The sequence below is a fragment of the Austrofundulus limnaeus genome, unplaced genomic scaffold (genome assembly GCF_001266775.1).
Source record: "Austrofundulus limnaeus strain Quisiro unplaced genomic scaffold, Austrofundulus_limnaeus-1.0 Scaffold304, whole genome shotgun sequence".
NCBI lineage: Eukaryota > Metazoa > Chordata > Actinopteri > Cyprinodontiformes > Rivulidae > Austrofundulus > Austrofundulus limnaeus.
Window position 1 is genome coordinate 87,643 of NW_013952706.1, and position 13,329 is coordinate 100,971.

At 37.1% G+C, this 13,329-nt stretch overlaps 1 protein-coding gene across 1 annotated transcript in view; it reads right to left on the reverse strand.

Annotated features, from left to right (window-relative positions):
* The window catches only part of LOC106527007 (uncharacterized), a 15,310-nt gene continuing 1,981 nt past the window's right edge, over window positions 1-13,329 (reverse strand). Inside the window, exons 2-8 of the mRNA XM_014021758.1 lie at window positions 9,781-9,893; window positions 9,284-9,387; window positions 8,325-8,499; window positions 8,138-8,246; window positions 5,471-5,556; window positions 1,545-1,615; window positions 1-1,351 (exon numbers count right to left, since the gene is read on the reverse strand). Coding sequence (XP_013877212.1) covers window positions 381-1,351; window positions 1,545-1,615; window positions 5,471-5,556; window positions 8,138-8,246; window positions 8,325-8,499; window positions 9,284-9,387; window positions 9,781-9,893 — 1,629 coding nt within the window. The 3' untranslated portion in view covers window positions 1-380. The remainder of the gene's footprint in view (window positions 1,352-1,544; window positions 1,616-5,470; window positions 5,557-8,137; window positions 8,247-8,324; window positions 8,500-9,283; window positions 9,388-9,780; window positions 9,894-13,329) is intronic.

The following is a 13,329-nucleotide window of genomic DNA, read 5'->3' on the forward strand; positions in this document are numbered from 1 at the left end:
TAAATTGACTTAAAATTTATTGAATAATTCTACATGAGCAGAGCTAACATGAGCAGAGCCAACAACAAAAAAATTATTTTCCTGACATTTTACTCCAGTTCCATCAAAGTGCTTTTAAAAGGCCAACATAGTTCTGGTTTTCACTTTCAAAACATAATCCATGCAAAATGATTTACTGGCCTACATTTCTGAAACAAATCAAGAGGAAAAAGATTAGTGGAACTTGAAGTTATGGTTTATTTTTTTTTATCCAATTCAACACCAGCTCAGCCTGTTTGTCATCATACAAGTTGCTTTCAGAGTCTGTGCAGGTGGTGATGGTCACCAGGGTATAACTACTGGGACATTCATGCATTTACTTTGAACCAACTAAAACCTCCTTAATATGCATCCATTTCTCCTGTAAACAGACTCCAATGAAGGGCTTCACCTATAGCTCCAGAATTCAAATCAGACTCTGCATCGTCGCTACAAATCAAATCTCTGGACTCAGATGGTTGAACAGATCGCTCTGATTCAAACTCTTTGATCCGAAGGTTATCCCCCTCATCTGACTCACTGTTAACAGAGTCAGGTTTATTAATGCATTTGATGTCTTTCAGCTTTAAGGCAGTGCTCACTTCATCCAGCTCAGAGCTACGCTTCGTTAATCTCAGGTCAGAAAGAGCAGACGTGTTTGTATCAAAGTTACTGGTTGTAAAATGTGTCCGGGCATCTTTTGCATCAGAAGGTGGAATATTCAGCTTCCTGTACATGATGCCATGTTCATTTTTGTAACTATTGTTTTTACTTTGACCTGAACCTTTAGCAGCACTGCAGCTATTATTGACACTGTTCGGACAAACTGTATTGGTGGAAATTACACGAGTAGAGCTCTGACTAATATCGAACCTGGGATGTCTTCCGTTCGTGTTGTTACCAAAGCCATCTATGGAGGTAATCTTTTCATCACCAGTGGAAGAAAGCACAAAATCTCTAAAATACAGCTCCTCCTCTCTGACCTGACCCGTTTCATTCCTAACTGGTCTATTTTGATCCGACATGTCCATGGTAAGCAGATCTTTCAGCTCACTGCCTATTGTTATCATTACCTCCTCATTTTCTTTTCCATCATCTGCCTTTTCCTCATGATTGACCTTTGCAGACTTCCATCCTATTTTGTCACTAGTGGTTTCTCCTTTGGTCTCTTCAGAGTCAGTCTGGAGATCTTCATGCACATCCATGTCGCCTTTCTCATCTTCATCCACTGGTTCTGTGTCCTTTTCAGTTTGGAAAGCCCTCACTCTCAACTCTGGTTTCTGGTGCTTTTGCTCAACAAGCCAGCCTGAACTTCTGACTTTACTGCTGAAAGCTGAGAAGAAAGAAATATTCAAGTTGACAAGCTCTAAAATTTCTCCTTGCACACTTTCATTAACGTATATTAAATTACATATCAGTTACAATGACTGAGTTATGCTGCAACTGAATACTTTAAAATTGGGACATACAATACAACATATTCAGGTATAATTTAATTCATATAAACTGACATTCTCTGAACTTACCAGTCGCAGTGTCAGAGCACACAGAGTTACAGCAGGAACACACCGAGGGAGAAGCTGTCAGCTCCTCCCATCTAAAAATACAAAAAAAGTTTGTTAAATTGTTCAGATTGTTTGTATCATTCTTCAGATAAAGCAACCAAGACCCATGGACCATTGAAACCACACTGCTATCATGCTAGGGATAACATTAAAAAAGAAAAAAAACACTTGTTCGACTGTCTCTTTCAGCTTCCAGAGTCTGCTGCAGTGTTTCCCAAAGTTGGGGTCGGGACACAAAGTGGGGTCCCAAAACATCAAGGTGGGATCCTGAAAAGATTTTCTGAATTAATTACATTTATGGCTTAGTTGTTACAAACGAGTGAGGTTAGTGTATTTAAAATGGATAAATGTAATATAAAAAATATTGTTACTATGCCCATGTTTAGTTGACCTGATACAAATGTTTATCATGCAAAAATAGCTGGGGGTACAGGTCTCTACTGTTATTTTGTGGGTCAAAAGCTGAAAGGTTTGGGAACCACTGCACTTTGGTTCCCAAAGTTGGGCTTGGGACCCAATTATGGGTCATGAAGNTTGGGCTTGGGACCCAATTATGGGTCATGAAGCACCTTGGATAATCTCCAGAAATCAATTTAAAGGGTAATAAAATAATTGCTGATGTAATATTTCCCTATAACTATTACAAAAACACAAAAAAGTATAAATAAGTATTTATATTTGTGTATAAGCTGTTTAGATGGTCAAAAAGCCTGTGTTTTTAGGGTTATTAACAAAGTTCATGTACTCAGACCAGTAATATTTGGGGTCAAGTTTTTGCCATGAATATTTTGTGGGTCAGAAGATAAAATGTTTGGGAACCACTGGTCTATTGTACCCTGACAGAGGAGTTTATGACCAAAGCGGTGCAGAAAATTATCTACAAATTAATTAAAAAAATGTCAACAATGGAAAATTGTTCATCCAGCCTTACATGTTGGAACCAGAGTCTGGCCCAGAGGAGAATGAAGACAACATTTTAGACTTGCACAAGGCTGGGATGGGCTACAGGAACATAGGCAAGCAGCTTGGTACGAAGGCAACAACTGTTGGTGCAATTATTAGAAGACAGAACAAACTCAAAACAACCATTAATCTTCCTCTATCTGGGGCTCCGTGCAAAATCTTGCCTCATGGGGTCTCTATGAACATTTGAAGGGTGAGGGATCATCCCAGAACTACATGGGAGGACCTGGTCACTGACCTGAAGAGAGCTGAAACCACACTCTCAAAGGTTACCATTGGTAACACTATGTCGGCATAAACTAACATCCCGCAGTGTATGCACGGTCCCCAATACATGTCCAGGACCATTTGAAGTTTGACCATCTGGAAGATCCAAAGGAGGCATGGGAGAAGGTTGTGGTCAGAAGAGACCAAAATATAGCTTTTTGGTATAAACTCTACTCGCCGTGTTTGAAGGAGGAGGATGTGTACAATCCCAAGAACACCATTCCAACCATGAAGCATGGGGGTGAAAACCTCATACTTTAGGACTGCTTCTCTACAAAGGGGGCAGGACATGAATAGGGTCGTGTATTCCAAGATTCTGGCCAACAAGCTCCTTCCCTCTGTTAGAGCGTTGAAGATGGGTTGTTATAGACAGCATATATAGATATATAGTCAGCATGACAATGACCCAAAACACACAGCCATGGCACTTAGGGCGCTGCTCCATAAGAAGTATTTCAAGGTCCCGGAGTGTAGCCTGTCTCCGGACCTGAACCCAATTGAAAATCTTTAGAGGGAGCTGAAACCCAGTGTTGTCCAGCAACATCCCCAAAACCTGAAAGACAGGGCCAAAATCCCTGCTACAGTGTGCACAAACCTGGTGAAGGACTACAGGAAAATGTCTGACATCTGTAGTTGTTTCTGTAACAGATGTGAAGTTCTGTTTTTTTGAATGGATTTAATACTTATTTCATGCAATAAAATGCAAATCAATTATTTAAAAACATTATTGTAGGTGAGCCAACTTGCAAAATTGACATCATATTAAATGCTTATTTTCCCCACAGAACAGTTGACATATTCACAGTGGTGGGCACAGTTCCCCTAAAGCACTAATAGGGGAACTTTTCTGATTAGTGCAGGGCTTTTTGCTCATTTTAAAATTTACTACTGGATTAGCACTTGCTAAATTTATAGGCAAAATTTAGAAGCACTAACTGAGGTCTATAAACGTTATTGATCAACGTTAACAGCTGAAGGTGAAAGCTGTCACACATTTTGTTCATGTGTGTCACTTATCCACCAGGTGACAACATATTGACAATATATGAACTTAAATACAGCTGTGGAATGTCAATAAGTCTTAAGAGAGCAACATGGTAACATGTGACTCATGTCTGTTGAATGTTAATGGGTTGACTGAGTTATTTTAGTGCTTTAGAATTAGCTTATGGAGGTGTCAACGTGCTTTAGTTTGCCAGTAAAATGATTTAGTTTTTCTCCATCATATTATCCAGGAGAGTTTAATAGTATTTCTAATGTATGATCATGAAACGAAGACATCTGTAGTTAGATTGCTAAGTGATATGAAAGGAGGAGAACGTACGTTTCTGAATAATCACAGAAGTTTATACACATCACATACAGGGGTTAGACAATGAACCTGAAACACCTGGTTTTAGACCATAACATCCCTTTCAGACAGCTTCCTCTTGCGTCCACAGTTAATCCTGTTGGATGTGGTTCGTCCTTCTTGGTGGTATGCTGACATTACCCTGGATAATGTGGCTCTTGATACATCACAAAGACTTGCTGTCTTGGTCACAGATGCACCAGCAAGACGTGCACCAACAATTGAACTCTGGTGTGTCACCCATGTTGTGTGCATTGCCATATTTTGAGAAAAACTGTGCTCTTACCCTGCTAATTGAACCTTCACACTCTGCCCTTACTGATGCAATGTGCAATTAATGAAGACTGGCCACCAGGCTGGTCCAGTTTAGCCATGAAACCTCCCACACTACAATGACAGGTGTTTCAGTTTCATTGTCTAACCCCTGTACACCAACAACAAGGATCCTCACTGTGGATTACTTAGACCAGGGATAGTCAATCCTGGTCCTCGAGTGCCGCAGCCCTGCATGTTTTATTTGTTTCTCTGCTCCAACACAGCTGATTTGAATGAATGGTGATTATCCTACACATTCTCACTCCCGACTCGTCACATATTGACGCTTTTCCAAAGTTCCCTCTGCGTCTTATTTTGACGCATCAGGTGACCCCCTCGCGTCAGTCCTTGACGCCCGCGGCTTTTCCGGGTTGCGCCACCAGGGGTCTTTGGGTCGGGGGTTTGAGGTTAACATGAGGGATCAGGATTAATGGTTAAGTTTAGGTACTGGGATCAGGGGTAGGATGTCCATGGTGAATATTAGGTAATTTCAGACTTTGGAACATGTTTACGTGAATTTCCTACATTTTCTAAAAATGGTTAATTTTAGGTACTAGGGTCAGGGACAGGATGTCTAAAGTGAACAAAGGTAATTTCAGGCTTCGAAACGGTAGTTTTTGCGCATTTTCTACACTTTCTGAAAATATGACAACAGATTTCGCCCCATCTCGTCAGTAACTGACGTGACGGGGGTACCCGGCTCGTCAAAATCGGACATAGAGGGAACCTTGGAAAAGCGTCAATATGTGACGAGTTGGGAGTGAGAATGGGTTGGATTATCAGGCTTCTGCAGAACTTGGATGAGGTAATTCAATGACTGAAGCAGGTGTGCCAGAATGATTTATATTGGTAAAACAAAAAAGGACAAACTAAAACACTGAGAAAACTGAAGATCACTTTAAAACTACTAGAAAGTGGGATTTTTTGGAAAAAAATTAGATAACTTAAGTTTTGCAGTACTGTTTACATAAATATGCATGTAGTTACTGACCTTCCAAGTGCCTTGTTGTAGTTGCAGGACTTTGCAATGTGAGAAGTGTAGAGACCAACTGACAATGAGCAGTGAAGGTACTGCACCTGAAGACAGATAAAATACAAATATAGTAAAATAGAAAGAAATTCAAAAAGAGAACCTGTTCGATTATTACAGAAATTTGATCCCCATAAAGAGTACATATCTCAGGTTGCTGGTAGCAGAGAGCAAAGAAGGAGCAGAAAAACAAAGGATTTGGATAGAACTGTTTTAGTTGCTCATATTTACTGTAAAGCGCACTAAAGGTCCTGCCACACCGTTTTAGACAACTTAGGCCAACTTGTGAAATGTTTGGAGACGTTGAAGATGGAAAGAAAAAAAATCAACTGGAAGCCTCTTTAAGTAGTGTACATTCTTCAATTATATAACTTAGTAATTTAGTGGAAATTTTGTTTAAGATGTGTAGGGGTCACCTCGAGTCAAATTATCAAGGAACTATCTTGGACTCTCAGTCCTCTGATGGGCCTTCGAATGGACAAAAACTCTGTTCCACTTAGAACTGTATTTAGGCCACCCAAGGCCACTTTCCTTCTAAATCAGATAAAAACAGAAGAATCTTCTTATTTAATTTAGTCTTTTAACTGAAAGTATTACGCATTTTGATAATCAGAGAATGTTTATCAAAGTTACAGGAGAAGAGAGGACAGATGTCTTTTCTCCCTCAGTAGGATTTCAGCTTTGTATGGTTTTTTCTGTGGGAAAAAAAATTCTTATTTAACTAAAATAATCTTTATGGTTTAAGTTGATGAAATATCAATGTTTTACTTGTCTGAATCATATTTGCAAATGTTTTGAATTGAAGCAATTAATTTTTCTTTCAGTTATGTTTTAAATAAGTACTCATCAGATAATTTAAATGGGTCATGAAATGTGTTGTTCTGAACCACACAGCAGCAGCAATAATCTTTGTTTTGTTTCAGGAGGCACAGCGAGTTCTGAAACTAACACTTTCCTTGATAATTTCTTTTTCTAATCTAACCTTCTGGAGGGCGGACCATAGATTCTCTAAGCTTCTAGGAACCAACAGTTTCCGCCCGTCTAGTGAGAGAAAAGAAAGCGTGAAAAAAGGTGACTGACGGCCGTCAGTCACTGTGACAGCTAGATTCTCTCCGGGGAATCAAAAGCTGAAAACTGTGTTAATTAATTGTTCACAATCAGGTGTATTCTATAGTCAATTTTGTATGATTTGTAAAATAAATGATCGCATACTATGGTTCAAATCAACATTCACTGACAGAGTTACTTTGTGTCCGTTAATTCTTGCACTAAAGAAATGTTTATCCAAAAAATAAAAGAGATACACGCTAATTAAATTACTCTTATAACCTTGTTATAAGAAGTGTAAGCTGACCCTTACAGATGCATAAGTTGTCTAAAATGTCACAATGTGACAGGGCCTTAACAAGCGACATGAGCAACACAACTGCATGAAATTGGATCTTGTATTTTCTCCCAGTGACAGCCAACTCCACAAACTTCTCAAACATTGATGTGATGCAGATTAGACCATCAGTTTCAGCACAAGCAGTGAATTACACTTGTTTACACGATCAAGCATTAACTTTATGTAGTTATGTATTTATGTCTAAGTATAGATTATAATAAAGTACATTCATTTCATTTTGTTTTTACTTGGTTACATTTGAAATTTTATCTGTTACGGAGTAAAAAATGTGAAGAAATCTAGAAGAAAATAATGCACTCTATTTAAAATTTGGAATTTCATTCAGAAAACAGATGTAGCTCCTTACCATGGTGATTAGTTTTGTATAGTCAAGACCAAGACCATGGTGTCTCAAGACCGAGATGAGACCAAGACTTTTAGGGTCTGGACCATGTCGAGACTAAGACTAAGGGAGGTCAAGACTAAGAGCAGTGCCTAGTGCTGTCTCTGAAAGTGAATTTACAAGTTGCTAAACAATTTCTCCTGGATGTTGTTTTACAACTATATTCTTTATGATTTATGTAGCCAAACTGTTTTGCTGAAAACTTTACAGACATTTTCTCCCACTCCCAGAGAACCACTGCTCACTTTTCCTGGAGTGCCGCGTACGATTCAAGTGGGTGTGGGTGACAGCCGGTAGTAAAAATACATAAATACGAATGAGTCGGGTTTGGATTTGAATCAGTATGTTTTAAATTCAATTAAAGCAAAGATGTTAACATAAATTGCACAATAATCTGGCTATTTAGTGATATTTCCAAATTGGTGGTCTTGAAATAAAATTCTGAGTCCTCAATGTCCGAGTCCAAGACAGGACTGAGTACAAATGCTGTCGAGTCCAAGACAAAAACATCAAAAAGTGGTTTTAAGACAAAGACCGGTCTCAAGAAATACAACATCTCATAAATAAATTAGTTCAAAATATCATTTAGAATATTAGGTTTCTAAATTGAAACCAAACATTTAATGAATTATTTGCTCAATGGCTTCAGTAGTTCAAAGACATACAACAAATGCATCCTGTTCCTTCACTGTCAAATATATCCCAGAAAACTGCCTCTGAATGTCCAGTTGTTTCTTAACATCATATTTCAGTAAACAATGTTAGGGCTGATCTATGCATGCTGCTGAAATAACCAGTAAATAAACATATACACACAGAAATGCAAATCTTTTCTTACTTGAGAGATTTCTTTGAGCAGAAAAGCATCCAGAGAGAACTTCACCACACCAGCCCCTCCTGACAGGAACCGAGAGTTGCTGCCCTCCCTTCTGCCGTCGGTCATGCAGCTGCAGCCAAAACCCCAAAACAATTAAATGTAACATGGCATTCCAATAGCTCTAACAAATCTGTAGATTCACGCTCACCCAAAGTTAGAAATAATATCCACTTTGGGCAAAGTGCTTGGATCTTCAGAGCCTGAAGCGTAGCAAAAGTCCACAAAAAGCCTCTCTCCAGGCAACAGATTTCCTGTCCGAGCCAAAAAATTCACAGGATCTCCTAAAAAGAAAGCATGGCCAGGAGGAAGAGGATCCCACTGTGCTGAGAAAAGAAAAAACAATAATGAAAAATTTAGAAATCTGTGTGAAAAACAATCAAAACTGAAAGCAATGATTTACAACTTTCAAAAACTGTGTTTGACAGGTACTGTGGTTTAGAAAAACAAGTTTTCCACTTTGTTTCAGTCATTTAAACGAGCCTTGGCCCACATGTCTTTATGTGTTCTGATATATTAACATTTACAGTTTGCAGAAAAACACAGGTGGGATATTCAGGATTCCTATTTTTCTGTTGAGGAAGGAACATCATCCTAAAATGGCTCCACTATTTTTAGTTGCACTTTTTTCCCCACACTCTGGCAAACCTCTGCCTGTCTTTACTTCTCAGATATACAGGCTCTCCATAATGCTCTTCTTGTACGGTGTCGCCAAATAACTTTAGTTACAAAATGCTCCTCCAGCTGTTTCTTGTTCGTACCACTTATATTTGCATGTCCCAAATTAAAACATATTGCTGCCATCATATTTAAAGTTCACTCCCCTATGGCTGATAAGGTACTGATAGCTATGACAGGACATTACTTAAAAATAAATAAATAAATAAATAAATAAATAAATAAATAAATAAAATAAATGAGCAGATTCTTAAGAGTTTTTGGAAAATGTGACAACCGACTCCAGTTTTATATTGAAATTTGTTTAAAAGTTAAGGTCTTCCAAAAATGACAAAGAAAATTAAAACTAATTTAGTCAAAGTAAAACCACAGGTGATAAGGCGTTGTATAATTGTGGTTCATTAACTGAACAGTGAAGCTGAAGGTACCTACCATTGCAGACAGTGAGGCTGAATGTTAGTCTACTCTTCATACTCTTTAGAAATGTTGTGTGTTGAACTTGTGGTCTGTAACCAACTTTATAAGAATAATGAAACCTGAAATGGAGAGAAAGACATTTACATAACAAAAAGAAAACTTTCAGAAACGCATTAAATTAGTGTTTGTTTCAAGCTACGCACTATTTGGTTTATAAATGTTTAAAACTCACAGGTCTTCCTGCCATTTCCCCAAAATTTGCTCTGAATTCCCATAATAAAACTTTATTCTGACTTGTATTTTGAGCTTCTTTATGTGCTCACATATGTTCATTGTTGAGATGTCTCATTGGCATGCTTTGGTCCATTCTGGAAATGTTAAATCACACTGATCCATGCGGTCTGCAGGATCATCTTCCTGCAGGCTTGTGATTAAGATCCTTAAACCATTCTAGAGAGGTTTGTTGGCTCCTTCTTTCATTTATCAGTGATGTAGTAAAATAAAAGAATTACCTGTTGTAGCGACAGTGGATGGGAAGCTTAATGGGGTAAGCCCTGATGACATAGCCCTGTGGAGGTGGAGTGTAGCTCAGATAATAGGTATATATCAGCTCCCCACCAGCAACCTGAAAATGACAAAGTTTACATAAAATCTTACATATTTAATGCTACAAAGATGAAAATCAAAAAGTCAGACATTTTACTCCCTCAAGGATTATTATACGCCATCATCCAATAAACATGCTTGCCATGTTAATTGGTAACTCTTAATTGTCCCTTGATGTGAGTGAGAACTGTTTCTTTTTTTTTATTTGTCTCTCCCTGTGATGGGAAAAAAATGCATAAACATGTGTGTTTTGTGCTGACAAATTACAGAAGACAGATTAATAAAGGATTAACAGAATGAACAAGTCAGGCTTACTGCATACAGTTAACTAAGTTGAGATGCTGACATTTAAAAAAAGGTAATCTTTTTTTTAATAGTGATTTTTTAAAAGCTTCTGGAATATCACTATGTTGATGAAAAATTGCTTCATTGTCTCTACTTAAACTGAGGATTGTGTGAAAGAAATAATTACATCAAAACCAAGTTTAACATAATTAACACTTTGACAAATAAGGTGTGGGGGAGGGGAAAACAAGTACAAAGACCCTATATAAAAAAAGTACAGATTGAATTTCTGTAAACATTTCATCATTTTTTACATCATTCAATCTGTAGCAATGGTGGCTATAAACATGTTAGCATTTAGCTGTACATATTGGCAAGAATAACGATCGTTAGCATTTTTTAAAATAAATTAAGTGATATTAATATAATATATTATATATGAATGCCAGAATATTGTGCGTTATGGGTAAACTAATAAGAGAAACGGGAAAATGTGTAATTTCACAGTGAACAGATTTTTATTTTATTTACTTTAACATGTTAGCCATCTGACTCGAACTGAAACTATTAATAAAGCATTATAAAACAAAAATTTGTAAACAGATATTAGCTTCTGTAGCAAAACATAGTTCTAGAGTACAGCGCAACGATGAATCATAATTTATCATAAATTAATCTGGTTTGGCCTTCCAGTGGGTTTGCTGTCAGAGTTGATTTGTCAGCTGTGAGCTGCCGCCCTGTTTGGACGCCATCTTTGCTCCTCCATGATGTGACAGGATAGATGGTGCTCGATTCACATTTAATTTTACGGTTATACCGAAAACTAGAAAAATGTTAACATTTTCTGCAGCACTTTCGTCAGTTTAAACAGTAATGAACAAATAAAATCATCTATTATTTCATTCAATAATTAATTTACTTTGTTTTCTTAATGGTACTTTGTTGATTTTAAGAATAAAATTAAACTAAAACATGGTGCCAAAACTAGATTCAAACCATGCGAGTAGAAAAGGGCAGTGCTGGTTCCCAAACCTTCCAGCTTCTGAGGCACAACCAGCAGAGACTGGGCGGGGAGGTAAAGTTCCAAATGAAAATCCAGAACCTCCCACTCCAACACAAGGACTGATAACACTGATCCCCAAACCTAAAAAATACCTCCTATTTATTGATAATTGGCGACCAATTTCTTTGCTCAATACAGACTATAAAATATTTGCTTCCATTCTTGCCAAAAGGCTTAAAAATGTTTTGGACCCAATTATAGATGAAACTCAATCTGGTTTCATGAAAAACAGACATATCTCTAATAACATTAGACTTGTTTTAGATGTTGTTGATTATTCATTTTTTATGTCCCGATGTCAGTTTTATCTTTGTTCTTGACTTTTATAAAGCATTTGACACCATAGAGCATAACTTCATGTTTCAAGCAATTGAGCGATTTGGTTTTGGTGAGTTCTTCTGTAAAGCTATCAAAACCTTGTACTCCAGAGCAATCGTTCCATCAAACTAAAAAACAGGACTTCACCAAGATTTGATTTGCAGCGTGGAATCCGTCAGGGTTGCCCAGCCTCTCCGTATTTATTCATCCTTTGCACACAGCTTCTGTCTTCTCATATAAAAGAATAGCCCGTTAAAAGGCATCTTTATAGCAGATAAACTACAATCAGTCAATTAGCAGACGACACTACATTATTTTTGAAAAAATGCCCTTCAAGTTCTCATTGCTATCCAAACAATAGACCTGTTTTCATCTGCCTCTGGGCTCTGTCTTAACTTGAAGAAATGTGAGCTGTTTCCGATTAAAAAATGCAATGATACAATGATTCATAATATACCAATCAAAAACAAACTTACCTTGGAATAACAATGAAAAATCATAAAGAGATGATGTTCTGAAAATTTTAACTTGCCTATTGAAAAATCCAAAAAAAAAAAAAAAAAAAAAAACAACTGAACCGGTGGCTTCACTATCACTGAAGGGTCGAGTACTTCTAACAAAGGCAGGTCTATCTCGTCTCATCTATGCAGCCATTCCTCTGTCTGTTGATAAACCAATCTGCACTGTTAGACAAATTACTGCTTTTATATGGAAAAACAAAATGCACTACGTAAAAAAATGTTATTATGAACAACTATGCTTCTGGAGGCCTTAATTTTCTCGACTTTTCTACCCTTAATTTTACATTTAAGATCAACTGGATAAAACGGTTTTTGCGTAACCCAACGTCAAAATGGAATTTTATACCTAAGTACATATTCTCTAGTGGTGGTCTTGAGTATGTACTTATGTGTGATTTTAAAATAGAAAACCTCCCTGTCAAACTATCAAATTTTCATGAACAAATGCATGGTCTCTAATTTATAAACATAACTTTTCTCCGCATAGATGTTTTATTTGGAACAACCAGCACATTAGATACAAAAACAGATCTATTTTTTTAAACTCCTGGTTTGATAATATAATTTTGGTAACTCGGCTACTTAATGAAAATGGGAATCTGCTTAGCTATTTTGAATTTCTGCAAAACATTTGATATTCCTGTAACCCCAAAAGAATTTGCAATAGTTATGGACGCTATTCCTTCTGGTATTCTAATTAAAGAAATGCTGAGAAACCAATCTGTGTTCCATCCTTTGGTATCTTAACTTCAGTAGGTAGGTTATGCTTTTCTGTCAAATCAAGGAATAATAAAGGTAATATCAGGTCATTACTTCAAGYAGACATTACTAGTATTCCCTATGTTGTTCATCACTGGTTGTAAATGATAAAAATTGGGTCAGTGTGTGGAACCTGCCTTACAAATACTTTTAAACAAAGTAAGGGAAGTATCATACAAATTGCTTCATAGATATTACCCTGCTAAGCAGTACATGTTAAAATTTAAAAAAGGACATGTGTGTGAGCTGTTGTCTGTGTGGGTCTGAACCTGAATCTGTGATTCATCTGTTCTGGGACTGTCAGTATACTGCCACCTTCTGGAGAGAAGTGAGTCAGTTTATCCAAGTGAACTCTTTTTTTCTTTAAGCTGGTTTAATGTTTTGTTTGGTCTTCATGATGTAAATAGTAAAAAAGGAAGACAAATGTATGTCATATATTTAATATTACTCTTAGGTAAATACCATATACACAAATCAAAGTTCAGTCACTCCACTCCCTCTTTTCTGGT